This window comes from Sceloporus occidentalis, unplaced genomic scaffold, assembly GCF_023333645.1.
Source record: "Sceloporus occidentalis isolate IW3139 unplaced genomic scaffold, rSceOcc1.0.p SCAF_1, whole genome shotgun sequence".
Classification (NCBI taxonomy): Eukaryota; Metazoa; Chordata; class Lepidosauria; order Squamata; family Phrynosomatidae; genus Sceloporus; species Sceloporus occidentalis.
Genome location: NW_028316981.1, coordinates 147,669,481 through 147,694,681, shown reverse-complemented (window position 1 = coordinate 147,694,681; position 25,201 = coordinate 147,669,481). Strand labels below are relative to the sequence as shown.

The 25,201-nt window shown below is 40.9% G+C and overlaps 1 protein-coding gene across 2 annotated transcripts in view; it reads right to left on the bottom strand.

Annotated features, from left to right (window-relative positions):
- The window catches only part of LOC149322377 (regulator of G protein signaling 9-like), a 96,009-nt gene that overhangs the window by 38,391 nt on the left and 32,417 nt on the right, over window positions 1-25,201 (bottom strand). For both annotated transcript variants that reach the window (XM_089540693.1, XM_089540702.1), the window contains exons 3-9: window positions 23,625-23,675; window positions 23,366-23,472; window positions 21,876-21,927; window positions 18,511-18,569; window positions 14,966-15,042; window positions 9,465-9,546; window positions 5,922-5,984 (exon numbers count right to left, since the gene is read on the bottom strand). In XM_089540693.1, the coding sequence (XP_089396819.1) occupies window positions 5,922-5,984; window positions 9,465-9,546; window positions 14,966-15,042; window positions 18,511-18,569; window positions 21,876-21,927; window positions 23,366-23,472; window positions 23,625-23,675 (491 nt within the window). The remainder of the gene's footprint in view (window positions 1-5,921; window positions 5,985-9,464; window positions 9,547-14,965; window positions 15,043-18,510; window positions 18,570-21,875; window positions 21,928-23,365; window positions 23,473-23,624; window positions 23,676-25,201) is intronic.

Below are 25,201 nucleotides of genomic sequence, written 5' to 3'. Positions count from 1 at the left end.
GATCAAAGGCTTGGGATCATAGCTGGGGATGGGGGCTAGATGATAAGAATTCTTAAGTATGATCCAGGGGGGAAACTTTTCAGTTCCGACACAAACCCTGGACAGAGGAACTTCTGTCTCAAATTCTGGAATAAAATATTTTGTTTTAATCACATTAAGACGTTGTCTTGGTTATTGGGAACTGAGTCCACTGATCCTGACAACATGCTAACAGCAGTGACATGTAAAAATAAAATCAGTCAAAAAAGTGTTGAATAACAGTAAATAATACTGTGAGAAACATAAAGGACACAGAGCAAAAGAAGCCTACAGGGAATGTGTGTTGTGTGCCTTCAAGTCAGTTCTGACTTATGGCAACCCTAAGAGGTTGCCAACATGAGGGTCTCTTGGAAAGATTTGTTCAGAGGAGGTCTGCCATTGCCTTTCTCTGAGGCTGAGAGCATGGGACTTGCCCATCTAGTGGGTTTCATGGCCAAACAGGGAATAGAACCTGGACTCCAGAATTATAGTCCAATGCTGAAGCCACTATGCTGGGAATACAATATAGATAAATACCAATATAAGACAAAACAGTACAAGATAAAAGTATATAGGAAAATATGAAACAAGAGCAGTTTCAATTTGAGACCCTCCCTTGTTTTCTGTTGTTTGAGCTTCTCTGTTTGTGCATCTGACTTCTCTTCAGCAAGCCACTGATTCTAAAATGGAAGCTTCTTTAGTGTTTTATCCCATTAGAAAGCCTGTAGCCATAATAAAATCCTACAATTCCCAACAATCAGCTAAATTTTAGCATATAACTTTATGCAGCTAATCCACATAAGGCAAACAATTACCAGTGTGTGTGTGTAGGTGTGTGTGTCCCCAAGCCTATTGAGTTAAATTAGACCCACTGTTCCCATTAATGTCCATTTTCCCAGGGTGGTATTTCTTAAATATACAGTACAGTTCTACAAGGAGAACACCGGTGAGATAGCAGAATGTGACTCATATGGAGGTTACAGTGCTTTAATCTTCTACAGTACAATCAGTCAAGGACTTCACAGACAGGAAGGCCATAGACACATCGGAGAAAAATAGACTAGAGAGAAAGAGAAAAGAAAAGATGGGGAAAATGGTTAATTAACTATTTCAGGGAGCAACAAAGTTCTTAATGTAATGGATATTTTAAATGGAATAGTTTCATCTATCTATTCTCGAGATTTTTGCTTTCACCTTTTCTATCAGTTCAGGCAATCATACATTTTCCATACATAATCTCTTGCCTAAATAGAATACGTTATTGGGTTAGGGCTGTCACACTCATGTTCCATTAGTCAGAGGAATTTATCAGACAAGGGAAATTGGAAGTATAATCCAATTGCAATCCGAATTCAATCATGGGGTTTAATTGCAATCCGAATTCAATCATGGGGTTTAATGTTATTGCATGATAGACTACCACACGCAATTTCGGGCAATGAGAAGTCAGTCTGAACGCAATCGTGGGGTTTAACGTTATTGTGTGATAGACTACCACACACAATTTCAGGCAATGGCAAGTTATTTTTGGGCAATGGGAAGTCAGTTTGAATGCAATTTGAATTCACGTAAATTCGCTGAACTAGTGAATTCACGTGAATGCGTTATGGTCCCACTTTCTTTTCATTCAAAATTAAATTCCTCCCATGTGATAAACTCCAGAGATTCAAGAATTGACACAAAACAGCAGCACAGTTCACAGGGTAATGAACTGATTTAGGAATTTCACAAGCTGTTTGCATCTATTTCTTCCATTGGTACAATAACTCATGAATTCAACAGAATTTACTCATTTGACATTGTACACAGAGCTTATGTTTTTACTCTGAATTAACAATAGGGCCTGAAGGTTATGGACTAGAAAACCATATCACACTGCTTACAGGTTGCTTTGTTGCCTGTTTTCTAAGTTTTTAGCATGTTGTTCTCCTATCTGGGGATCTGTTTACAATAAGAACAAAATACAGAACAGCACAAGAAAATGTAACCATAAACACCAAAAAGAACAATATAAAATACATACAAGCACAAAAACATCCCAGACAGCACCTTCACATTTTAGATCTGAACCATCTATCAAGCATCCAAAAATCTTTAGAGAGAGATGCAAAGTGACACAGTCTCCTCCTCTCTCCAAATAAAGCCTCTCATCCTACATTGGTACACATAACAACTTCCATCTTCCCTCACCTTTGGTTGTATTACGTGGGGCTAATAGAAACTGCGATCTCAAGTTATACCTGAAGAGCCACCAGTTGTCTGCCCCTGCTCAAGTCAGCATGTCTGTAAAAGTCTGACTGAGTGGTCTATCAAGTCCCACCATTTTTTGTACATTTTGGGCACAGGGGGAGAATTCTTCCATGGCTTTTAAATTTCCTATTCACTTTTCAAAACTGATATCAGCTGTGATGAGTTCGTCTTTTCATTAACAGGTTAAAGAAAATGGAGCCAAAAAGTAGCAACACATCGCACCCACCCAACCCTCCTTTAGCAACAGATAGGTGCAGCGGACTCTTCCACATGATTACCTATTTGCACAATAAAATTGTTGATGCCTGATCCAGATGACCATCCCAACAAAGGATCATTCCTCACTATAGGCTGCAAAGTCTTTCACCTTTCTAGTCTGTTAATTACAGAGAAGCTGCATTTCCCACCGTTTGCCATTGCTGGGGGAAAAATGGGGCCACCTGCCTTGGCGGGACGGCCCAGTTGCCGCGCGGGGGAGCCCCGCAGCAAGCCGCCAGCCTCTTCCAGCTCAAGCGGTCCCATAAGCCCCGGCGTGGGGCCACTTCAGCCATGATTGGCTCCTCTTTGGGGCGGGAGGAGGGAGTTCCGCCCGCGCCTGCTGGAACTTCAGGTCCCAGTGGGCCCCGTGGGCGGAAGTACCCCTGATTGGGTGGCGTCATTCCTTGGTGCTGCCCAGGATTGGCCGGGAGGCGGGTCCTTGGCTCTTTCCCGGCCTCCCATTGGTTGTGTGACCCGGGTCGGCGCCATTTGGAGCTCGGTTCACCCACCCACCCCTCCCTCTGTGGGTTCTGGGTTGCTGTCACAACTTTGAGCGGCGGTTGCATAGGTCTTGGATCTGGTGGGCGTGGTTTCCAGGGCTGCGTAGCGCTGGATCGGGAGTCCATTTAGGACACAGGGGTGCTGCAGGCAATGCGGTGTTGCCACTGCGGGGGCAACATCGATACAGTGTCCCCCATTGACAAGGGATAGAGATGCGCATATGTGGAGATGCAATCAATCGCATGATCGATCGTTGGAGTGTGGGCACTAACCGATAATCCCTTGCCATCCCGAAGCTTGGCCGAGACCAAGCACTTTGGTTCATCCATTCAGTACTGGGCTGATGGATGACAGATCCAGACTTCATCGGAGCCAACCCTACATTCTAGTTGCTGTTCTGTTTTGTTATGTCAAAGTTCTGGCCTTTTACTTCCAATTGCTGTCTATGGTATTTGTTCCACGGCAGCTTCCCTCTCAGGCAACTCCACTTTCCTAGTTAATAATCCCATCATCCACTTTACTGCAGCTCAGCAGGAAGAGAAAAGAATAGTTTTGTGCTCAGTCCACCATGCTTTCCAACAACTGATGGGAACCTCTTGTACCCACAGCTTTCCTCTCATAATGAATTAATTTTTCATTTTGTAAAGAGATCCTCTCCATTGCACTGTTGTATTTCCATCTATAGCCTCTCACAATTAGATTGATTTTCCCCTCTGAGATTTGAGGGAAACCAGTGCTCACCTCCTGAGCAAAGCCTTATTAGGCAAAAGAAAGGGGAAAGGAGTTCACGTAGCACATTTTGCCATGTTAGAGCTTGGGTATATGTAAATAAAGGAAGTGGTAACATTTTTCTATAGCATCCAAAGCCTAGGATTTTCATCTGTGGATGACTGTAATATGAGAGCAACATAGCTTAGCTCAGTAATCTCTCCACCATGCCTGACAGACTCTTGTTCTCCTTCAGAAAAAGACATGTCAACCGCTGCCTCTTACAGGGAAAAAGTAAATCCTAAACCTTAGTTTTTAGTTCTCCTCTGCCATCTCTATGGCAACCAAACCACAGCAATTACCTGCCTCTGACAGCTGAAATGGCTGGGAGAGCCCTTACCCACCCAAATGAAAAGTTTTTTTTAGGATTGAAAGGGTTTGGAGAAAACAATTGCCCCAAGGAGAGCTTCAACTTCATACAAACAAATCTGTATCCAAGATTCACCTTCAACTAGGGGTCTATTTGGTTATAAATACCGTATCACTTCAACAGCCCGGTTTATGATCTCTCCTAGCTGACATTTGCTGTAAAGAGCTACCATACATGACTGGAGCTGCATCCACACTGCAGAGCTCTGGTGATACAACAAACTACAATTCCCAGAATTCTATAGCATGGAGCCATGGCAGTTAAAGCAAGGTCAAACTGGATTATTTCTGCAGTTCGGATGCAGCCTAGGAGGTACTCTCAGCCAGTCCTATTCTACATAATGTTTCACCAAAACATCTTTTTCATTCAAATGCATTTGGTGTGATGGAAATGAAATCAGATTTTACAAGGATCTTGTTCTCACTGAGAGGCTGAATTTAGGCTTGGAGTGCATCTCCTTGAAATCACCACTAATGGAACTTCTCTCTTTCTCTCTCTTTCAAATCTGATCTCCCTACAGCTCTTCTTCCTAGTGAATTTATTACTTAATGAAATGCTCCCCATTCGAAAGACTTTTGTGCTCAGAGAAAAAACAGGATGTCAGGGAGAAGGCTAAGCATGGCATACTGTATAATCATACCAGTTTTCACTGCAGGGGAATGTAAGCCTCACTTGGAATCTGAGAGTCAAGCTAAACAAAATGATGGAGACACAGCATAAGAGCTGCCATCTCTTTATGTTTTGGATTTTTTAGATTGGAACTATATTATTAGTGGAGTGGGAATTAATTTTTAACTCCTATTGAAAATTGTTATCTCCATTCCTACTACTATCAAGGGCTGAGAGCAAAATGAAGTCATTGTCGAATTCCCTTCGAATTCTCCCCCCCCCCCCCATTAAATTTTCCTACAGTCTCCAAATTTTCAGCATATTAAGAAATACAATTTAGGTATCCAAAGAAAAGAGAGGGGCAACGTTACCAACAGAATGTGAATACAGCAAATATGAGTTTTAGGTGTGAACAGTTTTCATTGTCTCATTCTCTGCCATGCAGATAAATTTGGAGACTGAAGGGAAATTTAATGAGGAACAGAATCATTTGAGGGGGGCACATTGTCCTCATTTTGCTCCCCCTTTGGATGCACCCTCTCCTTGTGATGCTATTTGCTTTGGGGGGGGGACTCTTACACATTTTAATTTTCTCCAACAGAGCATATGGTTAGTATCACAATTTTCGCAAAGGGAGAATCCTGTAAAGTGGTACAAGGGAAGAATGGCACATGCTAACAATCTGATTAGGGTGCTAGAATGAACCCAATCCTTGCCTCAGTAGGTGTTTGCCAAATATTAAAAAGACAGGACATTGAGATAGTGTTCTCCTTCATCTTGTGTAATTTAGCCCTGTAGTGAAATAGTCAAGACAGACCCTTGCTGCCCTAGAGAGAATAAACCAAGAAAGCCAATAGTAAATATTTCAGAGTTGTCATCTGTATTCCTATGTACTCAACTAAATTTAGGAAAAGGAACTGCAAGGAACTCATGTGAACCCAGTGGCTTAGAATTTCCATAATTTTTGATGGCATCTAAATAGAGTGATCAGTACATATCAAGTGCTTCTGGGAATTCAGTAATGCTGGAACTCTTTTCCTGCCTATAATCAACACTAGCAATCTTTCTAATCATATGAATGAGGAGTTATAAAGGTTCATCACTGTAATCACAATAATGCTAAAGAATACACACTTACCTAATTTACCGTATTTTCAAGAGGATCAGTTGCTCGGTCTAAGCCATAATCAAGTGTGTCTTGCATCCCTGGCTGTTATACAGTAACAAAATACACAAGAAAGACATTTAAAATGTATTTTTTAACCCAGCTAGTTTATATTTCTGAGTATGGTTATACAGATGAATCCACTGGAAGACAAATTCATTTTGAGGGGAAAAAGAGGGAGAACTTATTGATATAGTTCATAATACAGTAGCTCCTCTACAGGAGTGGAAAAACTGTGACCCTGGATGTTAATGGACTCCAACACCCATCATTGTTATGGCTTTTGTGAGATGTAGTCCAGCATCATTTCAAAGGTCATAGATTTGTCATTATTAGTCTACCTTAATCAGGAATAATTTTATTAATGTTTATTCATGTTGTGGTTTTTTTATAGCCCATAGACAGGGCTGCATGTATTCTACAGTTCTGCAGAAAGTCACTAGCTTCAAAATTCAGCATAGCTAAGATTTGAACTTTCATTTTCAAACTTGACTGTCTAGCCCTTGTGGCTGTAAAAGCAGACTTTGAAATGTCTGGGCAATGTCTGGTGATATGTCTGGTGAAACAGAGAAGTCTACTTCAGTTCTCCAAGTCGCTTCTGGACCACTTCTAAAATAAGAAAAGTTAGGCTAAATTCAGTACTTTGGAACTGCCAGCTCAAGTGGTTAAAAAAACAGTAGTAGGCTAATAGATGTATATTTGTTCAACCAGCAAAATGTCTACAGGCCACAGAATTCTTGGAACAAAAGTATTTTACTTTCAGTACATTGTAGTGCACAATCCACCCAGCCATGGCCAGGTGTGACCTCAATACCCAGCACCCAATAGGTAGTAGGGCTCACTTGGTGCTCACACCTGCTCTGGTACATCTATGCCAGGCAGCTGGGTTTTCAGGCTATAATTTTAGATTTCTTTCTAAAGTAACATCAGTCCAGAGAATTGTGCAGAATTTAAATAATGCTCTCATCCACAGTATCCCAAAGCAATACCATAGCAGGGGCACTGTGAGAATGATTTAATGGGGGCTCATAGCTGTCACCAGAGAAGCAGACATCTGGGGACCCACTGACACAAAAGAGAGACCATCAGAAGGCACTTTGCTGAGGGCCCGTCCCAGTCATGATCACAGTCCTGCAAAGGTGAGAAAAACCAGAGTAGGCAAAACTTTCCTTTTTATATATGTTAAATGTGCAGGAGTTTTGTTATTCATATTACCTGATAAACATAATGACAGAAACTATTTTTTCTATGTGTTAAAGTATGTTTTAGCAAAATCTTGGCATTGGAAGTCGGATCACAGAGAGAAAGTGTTACCCAGGGAAGAAAAAAATGCCTTGACATGGCAAACAGATTGGTACCAACTATCACATCTGCTTTGAACACAGTTGAGTTTTGATCAGCTATCTGATGTCCGCCAAAGTTTGGTCATCAATAATTAAGCCTCAGCCAGTGCTATCTTAAAAGGGTGAAAAGAGGGGAAACAGCTCAAGAAAGAGAAAGATCCAAATGCAGCTCTGGTGTGATCAAAGACGCTTCAGCAGGGAGGATGAACTGGGACCAAAGGGGTTGTTGTGGCACACAGGCCTTTTCTACAGATGGTGCTTTTTCGCCCCCAAGCTAAGCTCCAATTACAGTCTGACATTTGCCGGAGGCTTATACCTTCTCTGTCTGTTAACTGCTGGGCTCTCAGTTGGCTGCTTACACAGTGAGCACAATTAAAAGTAGATCTTTGATTATGATTTGGGATTAGGGAATGTAGCTTCTTGGCATGTGTCAAAGCCATACGGCATGCTGTGATCAGTGTGGTACTGCTCAGGAAACACCCCACTGGCACCTGCCAGAAGTGCCTCCAAAACAACAGAAGCTCAGTGCTGCTGCTTGCCCAGCTTGGAGTCTTTCTTCCAGCTTGGAAGATTTACCAAAAGCACCCTTCAAGGGCAGCCCAAGGCACAGATTCTCAACATGGTAAAGTCATGTTGTGAGGAGGCAGATTCCATGGATTCATGCACCAGTTTTTATAGCTACTGTTGAAAGTGGGGCAGGATTACAATTACAACTCTAAAGAAAAATGAGTTCCAAAGGTCAATCTAAAGTTGTTGAGTTCAAGGAACCAAATATATATAACATGGATGTTGACAATAGTTCTCAGAAAGAAATGGGTTCACAGTTTCCAGCTACTTTCTGTGTATACCTGTGTCTTACTTCCCAGCCTTATCTGTAGGAAGCAGGATATCTGTGCTTCTGCTCTTCGTTAGTTTTAGTTCCCAAGTGGCCTGCTGCTTTTCTGTTATGAGAAATTAACATTTCCGAGACATACCTAACAGTGCACTCTTATACCTATCTGCTCAGTATTTATTATTTATTATTTATTTACAATGTTGGTGCAAGGGTACCCCAAAATACTGTCCTCTTGGCAACTCATAATTCAATCAATTAAATGCAGTTGAAGATAAAATATCATTAAAAATCAGGCAAATTCTATTAATCTTACTTCCAGGTAAGTGGGTAAAGACAACAAGCCACATCTCCTGGAAGTTCAAAGTACACACCCTCAGTGGAAGCTTCATGCAGAATCTCTGCATGACTCACTGCTCTGGCTTTGCTGTTTTCTAATCTGAGTCCTTATAGATGGAGGGGTAATTTGGCATCAAATTCAAAAGGAAAATTCAGTCCACCCCAATACAAAATTGTCTGCCCATTATGCCTCTGCATGAGCCAATGTTGCTTCATCTTGCAGTGAAACACACAGATCAGCAATTCAAACAGAAACATAGCTTAATGGGTTTCTCTAAAGGCAGGTAATTCTTATTCATGCACATACCACAATTAAATCTTTGTTTATAAGAAGGAAATTTGCCCCTAATTATAATGGAAGGGTAGATTGTGCCTTAACAGTTACTCCTGGATAACCAAATCACAAAGCCATTCAGAATACTTTAAAGCTCTATTCTGAACTGCATTATATATTCCTTTGCTATAACAATCAGCATACCTGGACAAAGCAAATGAATTTCTCCCTAAAATAATCCTGTTACAAGTAAGAAAACAGTCATACAGACCAAACAGCCTGTTTTGCCTTTACAGGCACCTTGTGAGTCTGTTTGTACACATGTGAATATACAAATATGTATGAGGCTCTCAAAACTGAATAACTTGTGATCTATAGCAGTCAACCTAGTTGATGTTTTGGACTCCCGATGTTTTGGAATACAACAACAGCTAGCATGATGACCACCCAAAACATGTAGAAAGTAGTGGATTATGGAAGGCTGCTCTATAATGTTTAATGTTCTATCACTATTGAGAAAGATATTTAAACATATTTGTTTTGAAGAGCATAAGAACTGTACTAGATTAGATCAAAGGCCTCTTAAAACCCGTATCTTCCTCACACAGCAACCAACCAGGGTGGTCCACAATTATCATTACACAATAGCTTCTTCCTGCCCTACAACTGATATTCAGAGGTATGCTAGAGGTAACATGTCTAGTAGAACTGCATGAACTGTCTCATTCCTAACTTACAGGTGTTCTGTGCACTAGCCAATAGGCTTTCTCCTGACAGTCCAGAGCATACCGATCTTCCTTCTTTCGTTCTTTTCCAGTCCTATAAAGACAGCAAGACAGGGATATTTTCACAGATCACAGTGTGGGATTACTTCCTTCCAACCCGCCCCCCTCCCTTCAAAAGAGACACAGTGTTAATGTGTCACAGCATAAAAATGAAAAAGGAGAAGAAAATGAGGAAACTAGCTGCATTTTTAAGACTAACTACATAGTTTATTTTAGTATGATGTATGGAGTTGAAATTTTATTGTCTTTTATTGCCCTTTGTCCCTAGTCCCCACATGGCCAAGAAGGGGAATAGCCTCTGCTTGCACTGACATCCCTCCAGACCAATTTAACTGATAACAGAAGAAACATCTAAGAAAAAAGGTAACCTTGTGACTCTAACATCACTACTTTTCTTCTCCTGCATGATTTGTAACATCTTTGCCTGATGAAGAGGCCAATGAAACTTTGAAAGCTTGCATTTTGTATTTTGTGCATTTGTTGGCCAATAAAAGTAGTGCTGTTTTGTGGATTTGGTATTTTGTTGTATTTTACGGTGTAGCCAACAACTGAATATGCCTTCTACATCTGGTAACAGTTTAATCCAACAGGCAAACATGAGCCATCCTCTCAACTGTCCCATGGGAAAGGATTACACAGCCTTTGCTGCCATTTGCCTTGTCATAGCATAATCTTTGCATAGACTGTGGTTCTTCTTTAATAGTAGTAAGAGTATGGCCAGAATCCTCTGCAGGTGATGCATTGCCTGTGCTATACCAGTGTAAGGTTTCCACCTGTTGCAACTCCTCTTCTCCTGCCTCCTGAGCTCCCAAGTGGTTCTACTAAAGGCAGAAGCACATAAGCAGTCTTAAGATGTGGTGGCAGCAGTGGAGATTACAGCAGAGCCAAAGCTCCACACTGACATGAACAGGCGACTAGCCTCTAAGCCAAGCTGTAGACTGGAGTGAAGCCTCTGCTTCAGATCCTTTGATTCCACACACCAGCCAACCAGACAGAACCTGGTTGACAGGTTTTTCCACCATTCTCCAGAGGCCAACAGAGCTTGACAGTCAGAGAATGCTCTTGCTTTCAAATGTGCTTTACAGCTTTATCACATAAGTCCTTTCAAGCATTAAAATACCAATGTTGTTCCCCTAAAACACTATTCCAGTGATTCCCAAACTCTGGTCATCCAGGTGTTTTGGACTTTGTCACCAAGAAGCCTCAGCCATCTTGGCCAATGGTCTAGGATTCTGGGAACTGAAGTCCAAAACACTTGGACAGGTTTGGGAATCACTGCACTATTCAGCTGGGACTGGAGTCCTCACTAGAGAGTATATCACAAGGAGTTTTTTGGGGGGTTTTGCGGCTCAGTTCCAATGTGAGTGCGTATCCAACGATGCACATTCACGTCATAACGTGAATGTGTTATCAGACACGATTCCTTTCTATGGGAGCTCCTTCCATGGCGCTTCCAAAGTGACTCCTCATTTTGATGAATTCGGGGGGGGGGGGGATGAAATCACAGAATTCGCTTTCAAGCTCACTTCGATGTCACTCCGAATTCGTCTGGTGTGGAATGCAACTTTGTTTCCGTCCCGCTACACACCCGAAACCTCCAAGGTCCCACATTTCCCATGATGCTGTGCTGCAATTTTACTCCATTTGCTTCCGGTACTACCCACCCACCCACCCGCTTCCATTGCTGTCAAGGGGAAATGCAGTTTCCCCAGTGCAAATGCTGGGGAAAGGGCAGAGAGCTACTGGGGAATGAATGTATTCACGTTTTAACGTGAACAGGAGACATGCTGGAGAGGAGGGGGAAAGTGGCAGTTTCCGATGCCACTGGGGAAGGCATCAGAAACAGAAGAGTGCTAGCTTGGGAGCCACAGGGGACCCTATCTCCCATAGAAAGTCTCCCAGTGTGACTGGAAAAAACAAACATACATCCCAGAGAAAGAGTGCTAGCTTGGATGTCACAGGGGACCCTACCTCCCATACAAAGTCTCCTTGTGTGACTGGAAAAAATGAACCATACATCCCAAAGAAAGAGTGCTAGCTTGGATGCCAAGACATACTCGATCTCCCAAAAAAGAGTTCTAGTTTGGGTGTCAAGACGGACCCGATCTCCCAAAAAAGAGTTCTAGTTTGGGTGCCAAGATGGACCCGATCTCCCAAAAAAGAGTTCTAGTCTGGGTGCCAAGACGGACCCGATCTCCCAAAAAAGAGTTCTAGTTTGGGTGCCAAGACGGACCCGATCTCCCAAAAAAGAGTGCTAGTTTGAGTGCCAAGATGGATCCGATCTCCCAAAAAAAAGAGTTCTAGTTTGGGTGCCAAGACGGACTCTAAAGCCCATAGAACATGAAGCAATCTTTCACATAAGGCTAACATTCAGATTCAAAGGATTTACTTCCAAGTAAATCTGCAGCTTCTACACTGATTATTTTGCAGTGAATAATAATAATACCTTTAATAATAATAATAATAATAATAATAATAATAATAATACAGTGAGGCCTCCGCATACGTGGACTTTTTATAAGCGACTTTGAGCGTACGCGCTCAAGCCGCTGGGCGTGCGTTGGGCGGAAGTGGCGGCGCGTCCCATTCAGTTGAATGGGCATGTGTGCCTGTTGCGCCGCGCGCGCGCCCGTTGCACCCTGCGCACCTCCGCACCGCCGTGCACGAGCCCCATTGTTTACAATGGGGCTCGAGCATAGGCGGAAATCGCCATATGCGGCGGGATCCAGAACGGATCCCCCACGTATGGCGAGGTTCCACTGTAATAATAATAATAATAATAATAATAATAATGATGGATGGGGGCTCTGATACAGAGGATAGATATAGATGTGGCTGAAATGAATGAGGAGAATGACAGGAGAATAGATGTAGATGTGACTGAAATGGATGGGGGCTCAAACACAGAGGAACTGTTTGAATTTGGCTGCCAGGGATGGGGAAATAGAAGGGAGGAAGAAAGGTGCAGCTGACATTCACTTGAGGCTAGCATTCACGTGAAAGTGGAGCCAGGTTCCCTTCTTCACCCTGGAATAGCAAAGGTTCAGGACACGTTCAGACCCCCACTGAGCATGCGCAAGGGTCCCAATTTGAATCGTTGAATCCACATGGTATGTACTGGTATGGTAATACAATGTGCACTCACTCTGCTTTGCCTGAATCCGCATCACGTGACTTGCCTTGGTTTTGATTCTCCCTCGATTTGGAAGGGCAACCAGGTGTGATAAAACAGTCACGTTAAAATGTGAATTTGCATTGCTGAACCAGGAGTCACCCCAGATCTGAACTGCATAAACCTCAGTGTGATAAACTCCTAGGTCGTGGTGCTGTATAACACTATACAACATTGAGCCAAGTAAGAAAGTCTGGCCTTGTGTGCTAGGAACTCTAGGGCAGTGTAGTTCTGAATATTGCTTAAAGAAATACATAGAAAATAGGACTATTTAACATCCTCTCCTCCAAAAATTTGCTCTCCCTTTGGCTTAGCCCACTGATTTCTGTTACATTGCTGAGTGTATATAATGCTATACAGGTAATACATGGCACTGGAAGAGCTGGGGGACAGTAAGTAAAGTTTTGGGTCCTCTGACAAGCCCCAAGGGGGGGAGGGAGGGGAGGATCAGTTGTTTTTCTGCCAAGGAAAAATGTAAAAGTTTAGGAAACCATTGCAACTTCTACTGCTTTTCTGTTGTTCCTCATTCTGAACTTTTGACATTTTGACCATCATTTTGCTCTGATGTTGCTTGACTATGAACTATTGGAGGGCATGGGATTGGAAAAAATGGCACCTGAACTTTGCATTGTAGTTCTTCTGTGGTGCAGGCAGGGTTGGAGGAAAGAGCTTCCACTGGCAGACCAAACTGAAATTTTCACCCCTTCTCTTTCTCCCCCGATCATTAGAGTTGGACTGGCATTTCCCTACCAACAGCAAGCCTACAGCATAGCCCTGGCCAGCCCTAAGCACTCCAAATCTCCATACAAGTGCTACTGAAATTTTGCACAGGAATCCTAGCACAACAGAGACAGGAAAGGGGGTTATTTTGTGATATTAAAAAGGAGCGCATTTTAAATGGGAGAAGAATAGAGCAACAACAATGGTATGTGGCAATCTCTTTCTGGGGGCCTACTATAATTCCACCTTTCTTGCACATGTGATCATGCCCTTAGTCATGTATATACTATTTTAAATGCTTTTATTTATTGTACATCACCTCAGGGGCTCTGGTGGGCTGAGAGTTAATAAATGCCATAAATAAATAAATAAATAAATAAATAAATAAATAAATGCAATAACTTTATCTATTTACACAACAGTTGAGAGAGCTGAAACAGTTTTACTTACTGTACAGTCGGCCTTTCATATCCGCAGGGATTTCGTTCCAGAACCCCACCACCACAGATGCCATAAATTGCAAGACCGTATGTTCCATTGGATTTAATGGTGGTGTGGCTGTGTGCACACACCACCATAGAAGTGAACGGGGTGAGGGCACCAGCAGATGCTCAGAGCTGCAGATGGTAATCCCAGGGTTGGGGCAGGCGAATTGTAATTCTGATAACAACTCTCTAGAGTAGACTAGTATTATCTCCATATTGCAACCAGGGACCAAAGGCTGAGAACAGTTTGCCTAAAGTGGCAGTTGGGAGGGCAAGTGGTCCTTCAGAGGTTTGGGCTTACACCTGTCATAAGCTCCACTCAACATGGCAGACAGTAGAGACAGTATGTAGAGTTATCTTGTAGCACTTCTTTGAGACTAACTGAAAGAAAGAAGTTGGCAGCATGAGCTTTCATAGACTTCAGTCTACTACACCTGAGCTCATGCTGCCAATTTCTTTCTTTAGTTAGCCTCAAAGATCTCTCTACATACTGATTCTACAGACATGGCTATATCTTTGAATTCTCTGGACGGTAGGGAGTTTGGGGAACTTCAGTTTAAAATCTAGAAGCCCAAAACATCTTCAAAAGTTGTCTCTGATTACAGTGAGATACAAAACAAGCACGCATTTCCTGGTTCACAGCCTTTGGCGATATATTATCTAAGTTGTGTGTGTGTGTGTGTGTGTGTGTGTGTGTGTTTTAAATGCTACTGAGAATCATGAAGAGAGTTCCTTGAATATGGATTTCAAAATTAGACACTCTCATTATCAGAGAAAAAAGGAAATGGCATTGACAGAAGATGAGATAGATGCCTTACAAGAAGACGACGCACAAACCACTGTCTATAAGATTATTTGTCGGCAGGACTTACACAAGCCAATTTAGTAACAGGCAGAAGAACAAAAGCAGAGATCCACATAGGTAATGGACATTAGTGTCAACTTTTGAGGGCTCTTTTAAAAAACAGAAATGGATTAAAATTCTTTGTTACTGTGAACCCAACCACTCCTTATTGCCGTCATTCACACATAACATAGAAAATGAAAAACCCAAAAAGTGTTAAAGAACATCTCACCTATACTGCTCTTTTGCCTGCATAATAATGAAGTCCCATTTGTGGTTGATTTTTTTGTTCAGCATGTTATAATGTTCCTGGGGGAAAACGAGAGTAGTATTGAGACAATAACAAAGCAGCAGGTTTCTGTTTTGCTCTCTGAGGCGGTGGCATCACTAAGATTGGTGTCACTTGATGCAGTAACTCATGGTGTCACCACCCCCCATTTGATGTCCCCCCATACCACACTATAGAAAATCCCTAATAATGTTTTTGTGCTAATGTTACTTGTAAATCTTAATTCCTGTATATCATTGAGTGTAGTGGCAATAGTTGTGACATGAACAACTAGCAAAATTAAAATTATTCCTTTAAATTATAATATCATAAACATAGCCTAAATGTATCTACATCTAGTTTCATGTAGTTAAAGTGAAAATTTGGTAACATATGATGTTTGTGCCTGAATCACAGAAACAAGGAAAGCTGTCTTATTCTATGTATTTGCACTACACTGTTATAGCAGCTTGAAACCACTTTAACTGCTATGCTTCCATCCTATGTAGTACAGTTTATTGAATAGCCCGAGGGCCGTTTCAAAATACTAGTAACATAGTAATAAAGCAGTGCCACACACCTATATATAAAATGTAAATATAGTGCACTAGGTGCAATAAACCCCAATACAATATAGATACATATGAATAACCTGAGCATGCACCAGAACCAGAATATGCACCACTTGTATACAGCTTATACATATCTAAAAAGTATACAATATATGCTAAAAGATATACTAATAAACAGGTAAAAATAAAATGGTTACACAATTGAACAGTAATATGTAAGATAGTTACCATAGAAAGTAAAACAGAATTAAAATTGAAATTGAAATTGAAATTGAAATGGGAGGCAGAAATAACATAAAACATCCATCATCATATGTCAAATCTGTTCATCACCCTTACAATTAACACCAATCATCCCCACATATCTAGATCTCAACAGTGATGCTTTATGAAGGAACCGAGCTGTGGCAATAGAGATTTTTGAATCTTGTCCACTCATAAAGCTTCCATCCTATGGAAATTTGGGATTAGCAGTTTCATAAGGAACTCAGAATTCTCTTTGAGGGATCTCTAGGGAACTCCACTGAACACAGAACTACTAGAACTCTCTGGGAAACCATTCTAAGTACCTTGTTGTCAGTGATGTAGACTTGAGTTAACTGACTCGGACTCAAGTTACTCCAATGACTTGACTTGGACTTGACTCAATAATAAATAACATACTGACTTAAATTGACTCGACTTGTAATTTGTATATTTTTAGTGACTGACGTGCTGGCATCATTTTGAGCAGTAGACAATATTTTCCCCCAGAATGCAGGGTTCATTTCTCAGAGGGGAACAGCAAATGCATTAAGAAACGGGCTACAGGCAGAAGGATTCTTCTCAAGCTTTTCAAAAGCATGTCTTTGCTGTACATCGTAGAAGCTTTCTAAAGCTTTAGAAGGCTACTCCAATGTGCAGTGGGGACACACTGCCTAGCAGACCTCAAGCCCCCCTCAAGCACATTGCCTAACATGTTTGCAGTTTCCCTCCAAGAAATGTGACCTGCCTCCTTTTTGCTGTTAAAGTTGGCTCCTTCAGACTTGATTTCGAGATTCAACTTGAAAGTATCTTGCAAGAATTTGAGACTTAAAAGAACTGAATTCATCACTGCCTGCTGTGTGACATCAAGTCATTTTTGACTTATGATGACCCTGAGGCAAACCTATCATGGGGATTTCTTAGCAAGATTTATTCCAGAGGGGTTGCCTTTGTTTTCCATTGAGGCTGAGAGAGTGTGAAATGCTCAAGGTCACCCAGTGGCTTTCCTCAAATGAGCAAAGATTCAAACCCTGGTCTCCAGAGTCACAATTCAATACTTAAAACACTACAGCATGGGTCTCTAATCCCAAGATTCCTTACGGTGGACCTATGATAGCTAAAGTGGTATGAAATTGTTATAAATGTGTAGTATAAATACACTCTATAAGAGACCATGGGTTCGTTTAATTTAATACTGTATACACTCATCATTAAAATGGCTAAAAATAGCCACCCAACAACCTCTCAAAGTTAAAAATCAAAATGTGAAGTGTAAAAAATTACTCTACTTGTTCGTGTTGTTGTCATTTAATTTATGAAATTATTTTTAATTTCTATTTCATTAACAATGAAGTATTTCCAACCTCACCTCTCAAGGCCAATTGACCTACGTGAGGGAGGCAGGGGAACTTGACATGAGGCTGCTACTTTGAGTGGCAGCTGCAACCCATTCATTCTGATAGTATATAGCTGCTTCTTCTGGGTAACATACAGCTATCTGTAGTCCATAGGTAGGAATCTTGAGTGAAAGGAAGGATATAAATCCAATAAAATAAATAAATACCTACAGGCTTCCAGTGTTGTTTAGGTTGTGGCTCCTTTAAGCCATGACTATCACCACCAACTATGCTGGCTGGTACTGATGGGAAACTGAGCCAAACAGCATCTGGAGGGCCGTACATTTCTCCCTCCTGACTTAGCCAATTGGTCGATCTCCATTATGTGTGTGCGTACATGTCCTTAACGTTAATATGGCATGTATAATAGGCAAACAGATAAATGAAAATGATACACAGTATACCAACAGTATGAACTCTTCCTCCCCATCATAACAATTAGTTTTACCACATTTGATGTCCATCAGGTAATGAAGACATCTTGGCTTTACTGCCTTTGCCATTTTAAAAAGTTTAAACTTTGCCAGTCAACCAGGTAGGCTGGACATATGCATACTCTATGGCTCCCCCTCTCCATGACCTACACAGAGGAAATAACACAGGCAATGGATAATGTTTTCCACTCTCCCAGTCCACAAGGCCATAAACTTCCTTCATATAAAAATTGGTATCACTGAAATGTAACGGCTGTTCTTCTCAGAAAGTGCACAAAAGACTGTTCTAAGATGAGAAGCTCAGGAAAATAATGTGGTCAATTATGTAACTGGTTTATGAGAAAATAAAAAGCAAGACTACAGACGTTGCAGTGCTAGACAAATCTTCTTGCCAATCAATATCTTATAGTCAGACTTTCAAACTTCACCTGGCTTTCACTACACCTAAACAGGAATGCTTTGGGAATGGCAGATGGCCATTATCCAAGGGTTTGAACATCCAAGGTGTATCTTCCCATCCCACCCCATGTGTTGTACATCTTGAATTCCTTTGCAATTCAAATTAAAACTTGAGTACATCACCACCCCACTGACATGGAAGCCATTCCTATTCAAGTTCTTGTTGATCTGAGTAAGCCAGGAATGTTCAGTTCCCTTGCATAGCATATCTAACCAAAATGATTTGGCAAACTGATCCAGAGCTGAAATGAAGGGACAAGTCCTATGGCATTAAAAATAACCCCAAGCTTCATTTATATACTGCTTCATACCGCCTAAGAAGTGTCTAAGCAGTTTACAACTGTAAGCATAAAACAAAATGCTCAGTCAAAAGCTCAGACAAAAAAGAGAATACATCTTCCTACCTTTTCATATTCTTCTAGAACTCCTTTCCTCTTAATATTTTTCTTAGCTAAATAGATAGCTGCAAACGGAAAAAGAAAAACAAAGGCACACTGTTTCCATAACTGCAAAAAACAAAGTATGTGTTTAATGAGATGGCAGAACTGCAGAAACAATCAAGAAGGGCCTCTTTTCTAAAGCAACTGTTTTAGTTTAGTGTATTAGTTTAGCACATTAGTGTGCTGTTTTAGTTTTTGTTTGATTTCAGCTATATGTGTGTGTGTGTTTGTGTAACTATGTGGTAGGTATGTTTTTTCTCTTTCTTTTTTTCCCTTCTGAAAGCTTTGGGTGTGTGTGTTGGGTTGAATTAGAATGTCTATATCCAAGCTAATCAATCAATCAATCAATCAATCAATGGTCTCTTTTCTAGAGGCAGAACTCTACCCTGGGAGCATTTCAATGGCTCTTGTAAGAGGATAGGTCTCATTCCAGTGCATGCCAGACTCACAAAGGCCACATCTATCACAGTTTTCATCCCATGCTGATTCCTGATGTGTCCCTGAAAGTTCACACCTCAGATGTGGTGAACAGAATACCAATTGCAGTTATGCTGTCAGCAAGTGGTACATGTGGAAGCTTAGGGCTTTTAAAAGATTAGTACTGCCTGAGTGTGGGTTCTATCGCTTTGCCCCAGCTCAGTTTCTTTGTAACTAAACAAGAACCCACACATGTACATGGTTTTAATTCATTTTAAACTACTGTCAGTCCTCCGTATCCACAGATTCTACATCCACGGGTTCAACCATGCACAGCTTGATATTTTTGTAAATTTTTTTTTTAATAAAGCAAACTTTGATTTTGCCATTTTATATAAGGGACACCATTTACTACCCCACTGTATATAATGGGACTTGAGCATCCACCGATTGCTAAACCATAGGAAGTCCTGGAGCCAAATCCCAACAAATACCAAGGGTCCACTGTATTTTAACTCTTTCAACCTATTTTCAACTTGTTAAATCGTAAAAAAAAATTAGCCTTTTAAAATCATTCAGAGTTTTAAATTTGTCAGATTGGTTTTACTGTATGGTGCCCTGAGACTTTTGCATGGAGAATGGGATATAAATATTTTAAATAATTAAACAATTAAACAATTAAGTTAGCATATGTGAGAATCTGATCCACAAACCAAATTAAGCAAAGACCTTTCTATTCTAACTAGCCTTTGGCAACTGCCCCCCCCCCCCCCCGATATGGACAAAAAGAGTGTTGAAACTCTGTAACAGTATTCAAAAATTGTTCATTATTACTGAGGTGTGAGCTCCATGAAGAGTCCACTTCAAGAAGTTACTACGCTCTAAATTATCACACAGTAAGAAGTTCTACCAGGACTCTGGTATGCCAAACTAGGTTTAAAAGGTTGTATTTGAAATTAGAGGTAACTGCTCTTCCTATATATCCTTCTCCAAGCATTAAGATCAACCCAGGATATCATCCCCATGATCTCACAAGTGGCTAGAAGAGGTCAGGTGGAGACACAGGAAATGACAATCAGCAATAGCACCCCAACTGTGATTCCTTGGACGCACATCTTGCCTTGACTTCAGCCTAAGCTATATTAGCCAAAGTAAAGCTAATGCACTCAAGCTTTTGATTGATGTTTGACTTGTGGGTTTTTTATTTTTTATTTTTTTCATTTCTTTTTTGTTTTGTCTGTCTGAGCTCATCCAGACTGGGATGTGGCAGTGTCCATTTGCCTCTTTTCTTTGGTGTATTTGCCAGTAATTCCCATCAGTTACAGCAACTGTTTACTTCTTAACTGAATGCAGCACTTTTTCCTTTCCTAGTAAATTTCAGTACATTTTGAATTACAGATCCATGTGTGTACTTACTGTTTGGGTTTTTGGCTTAGGACACTGCCCGATGACTTGGGCTTTAGTTGTTAAATTTTCATGCTTCTCCACCCACTCACCCACATACATATACACCCTTTGTGTGAAATGAGACACTGGAGAGACTGACAGTGAGGAAAGAGGGAATGTGGACTTCAGGAGGTTGCTGCCAAATAAAATTTCTCTTCCCCCCCCCCCCCCACACACACCAAAGGTTCCTTCAGTCCCCAAATTTCTAAAATTACAGTAACTTTAAACTTCAGTTGAGCATTAAGAAATACAGCTGAAATATCTACAGAAAAGGAGCAGGCACTGTTACCAAAGATATGTGAATACAAGTCTTTTAATATAGGGTGGAATAGGAATATTATAGTTCATAAATTTATTGAATCAATAAACATTTTCAAATCTCTGCTACAAAAAACCTGCTATGGAATCCTACTATGTCAGGGCAAAGAATTTATAGCTTGGCCTTTTTGCTGAGGTGTGCCATTTTGTATGATCTATCAGGAAACATTCTTAAATGGCCAGTGGTCTTCAGCATGACACCCCTACAGTGACATCCCCAGGGAGAGTCCAAAACTGCAAGCAATAGCAGTTTTCATCTCCAACAGGAATAGATCTTTTGTAAAGCTAATGAGTCTTGGATTCTCAAGACCAAGACAACCTCCTCTCTCAACCCAAAATACTTTGGACTGCAACAGGAATAGTTCAGAATAATACACTGTTACTTGGAAAATTCCCCTCCAGCTACTACAGGGATAAGCTAAAAGGGACCATGGGAGTGTGAATGCATGAAGGTTGCAGATAATTTCACAGTCCCTGCTAATCAAAAAGCTCAGAGCTTTGCCCCTCTAGCTCTGGCTCCACAATAACAATGGAAATGGTACTGTCCTTGTAAGGTCTATACTCTACCATAAGACTTTGTTCTCCACTTCCATTTGAAGTATTAGATAAATGAAGAGGGTAAAAGGACAAGAGATTCCCATATTAAGAGAGGTGCAAACTTTTTTCTCTAGAAATGACAGGACACGTGAACTCTATTAGAATAATGCCCACATAAGGCCCAAACAGACCAGCAGTATGTGCCAACTTGGGGGTGGCATGGGGGCGTAGGGTTTAGATGACACACACCCTGATGCCCCCAAGCTGCCATCACACCGCCTGCCTGCCCAGATGGTGGGCAGCATTGCGGCACTCTGGTGGCATGGTGCTTATACGCCACCTGTTACAGAAGTGCCACAAAGCTGCAGCTGTGGCTAAAAGGGCGTCCTTTTACTGGCTCAAAAAGGACCGGTATTTTGCTGCCTCTTTTTGAGCCAGCAAATAGCTGGATCAGGGCTGCAGCATGCAGTTGCTGCGGCCTTGATCCGGTGCTCAAAGCCTTTAGAGTCATCCATTTTGGCCCTCATTCTAAAAGGAACTTTTCCCAGGTTACATCTGACTTTTAGCTTCAACAAGAAGACTGAGAAAGCCTCACCACTATTAGAGCTTACCATAGTCTGTATCATCAGCTGCCCATTGCTGTGTTGGCCAAAAGTAGGGTGTCTGTAGAAAGGAAGAAACATAAAAATTGAGAGCCAGGTTATCAATCAATAGCTTAACTATGTTCTCCTCAATCATTCCAGAAGCTGCTATGTCATCATTCTATATAGGCTGATTTTTTTTTACTTCTGACTCAACCAAGGGTTTCTTCTTCTTTAGTTCTTCCTTTATTCTTTTTAAAATCTCAATTTAAAACTTCATTGTTTCCCAAAGTTATGTTTTAGTGTAATTTTGTTTTATAATCCTGTTTATTTTGATTATGTGCATTCATCAGTCTGCATTACATTATATTGCATTGAGTTTTGTATTTTTATTTGGATAATTTGTTTTACAATTGAATTGCATTAGTTTTATATTTGGATTACTCCCTCCTTCCTCTATATGTGTGTGTGGAGGGGGGTTGTTGTTGTTTGCCTTCAAGTCATTTCTGACCTATGGTGATCCCTAAGGCAAGCTTATCATGGGGTTTTCTTGGCAAGTTTCTTCAGAGGAGGTTTGCCATTGCCATCCTATCTACCTGTCTATCTATCTATAGCTCCTTTTAAAGCTATCTAAACCCAGTATGGATTCACTGACCCACTGACATAGGAGCCATGGCTGATAAGACTAGAACCTACGTGGATATTCATATAATGACATAACTACAAATGCTCCTGTATCTCACAGGAAGGTGGGGAAGAGCTTTGAGAATCAGTCCCATATCATATGAAAGTACTCTATTGTTCTGATCATATTCAAAGAATGAGTTCTACCCCATATCCACCTGGGGTATGACCATGATGACAAAATACCTTTTCCTTAGGGGCATTCAGGCTCTAGAACTCACTTCTCAATGGACAGCTAATCATCCACATATTTATTTTCTTTTATTTTACACATACTGCACATGTTTTATTATTTATTTCATCTTTTCTCCCAGAAGAAAGTCAAAGAGCTTATGTAAACCAGAGTTTCCAAGTGGTCTCCCATCCAGGTAACGGCCCAGTTCAGGCCTACTTCATTTTATCATCATTTTAGCATCAGCTGTCTTTGGACCACATCCTAGACCTAGACTGCCCTTTCTTTTCTTTTCAATTTGTCATTCAATTAGTCATTGAAACTTTGTTTGTTATTAGTTCTGGACTATATTGCTGCTGTATCTTTTCAATAGCTTATTATGTTTTTACTATGCATCTGTTATGGCTCATTTCGGTGGAAGAACAGCACATAGATGTCTTAAATAAATTAAAGGGGCTGTCAATCTAAATTCTGAGTGGGGAATGTGTGGCCCTAATTGTGATTGGACTGCAGCTCCCAGCATTCCTCACCATTGGCTCTGCTGTTTGGGGCTAATTGGAACTAAAGTGCAACATCTGAATTACCACACATTTCCCACCCCTGGGAAATGGTCTAAATCTTAATGTCTAGCCAGTGTATTATGCTCAAGCTCTCCCTCACTTACCTGAAATCTGTAGAGGCTGCTATCTGGTCTGAGAGTGAGATTCTTTGGGTACTGAAGAGGATAGATGTATCCATACTTGACAATCATGCATCCCAAGTTCAGGGCCTCTGAAATTAGAGTTAGCTGCTTTCATTAGTATACTAATGCCAAACATCCAGAAAGAAACCACTATTTGAAAGACAATAGCCATTGCAAGATGACCACCACTATATTGCAAGCACCTTATAAAAGAACTAGCTGGTTTTATGTCTCTACCCACCTTCATTGGTAATCTGCAGGCGCTGCATGATCCACTGTAATATATCAGAACCTGCAAGGCAAAGACAATAGTATAATTCATCAGAAACAACCTTCTTCACATTCTGACCTGAATAATTATCAAATATACAGAGGCCTTGAGAAAAGTACCACTCTAGCGAGCCATCTGCATCTGTGGGATATAGTTGCTCATACTATCGTAAATCTGTAAGACATTTACATGGACAGACTCTTCAGATCCAGACATGTAAAGGTGTGAAAGATTGAATAGTAAGAGACTGTGAATTCGAAGGGGTGATAATTACCAGTCCTGAAGAGGGGCCCACAGAAAATGGAGAGTGTCTCAGACAGAGTCTGAGGATGACCCAGAAAATGAGAAGGACCTTATGGTCCATGGGCAAACCGAGCAACTGGATAGTTGGACAGACAAGGTAAACAGGGACATCACCTGGGGTGAGGTAGAGTTATGGTCTTTAACTATTTTGCAGTGGGACTTGGATTAGTCTCCATTGCGAGATGATATGATAAAAGCCTGGAGGAGGATGGAGTAAGCAGCAAATCCATTTAAATTTCTTTTAGTACTATCTAGGTCTCCCACATGTCCTCAGGCCAGCATGTCTTCTCACACGTGTAACTTACTGGTGTTCCAAAGGTCATTGTGACCTCTTAAAAAGAAGCCTGATGCTACATATCAGATATGAACTTACGAAACCCCGTACTCAATTAGATGGGTGTAAGGTATGCTAACAAGGCTATCTTTCTACTGCACAGGACTGCCGTGACAGTAAAACTGGGACTGGGGGGGGGGGGTCAACTGTGTATGCTCATTTGAGCTTTGGAAGAAAGGCAGAATCTGAAGGCAATTGATCAAATGTGTCATGCAGGCGGGTTCAATGAAAAGGAAAAAAAATGTGAGCTAGCTTTGAAGCTTACTGAATTTTCAGAACTTGATACCAAGTGGTGTCCTCAGATTGCAAAGTTAAGTCTCGGCATTCTGGCCACTGCTGTAAGGTACAAAAGGGCCCATCCCATTATAGCAACCATGGATGCAAGGAATATTTGCAGATTTTCTTAGGTATGTTGTTTGGGCAACACATTTGCACCGAAAAATTGTGAAATTTTGCACAAATGACAATGTTTCTGTACAAAATACAGGAGTTTTTTTAAAACAAACAAACAAACTAATCTTAATGAAATTTCCACATACACCAAAAAACTTCTCAAATTTGAAAGTTCATAAGAAAATGCAGTACTGCTGTTGTGTTATCACCCAGTAAGGAGAAAACTTTTTTTTAATTAAATTTTTATTGATTTAAAAGAAAAATGACATATGACAGACAGAACATAAAACATAACAGTCTTCCATGTCAATCTTGCAGAATCCCCTCCCTCCCTGCACCCCTCCCTTTATCCCACCCATTATCATATCCTTTCATATTATTTCTCTCTTATCTTAACATTCTCAACATACTTATTCCCCTTACCTCTATAACCAACCACACTAACTCACACATTAAAAAATGACTTCCACCACCTTTGAGTTATGAGAAGATCCTTTCTCTTCTACCTTAGAGACTT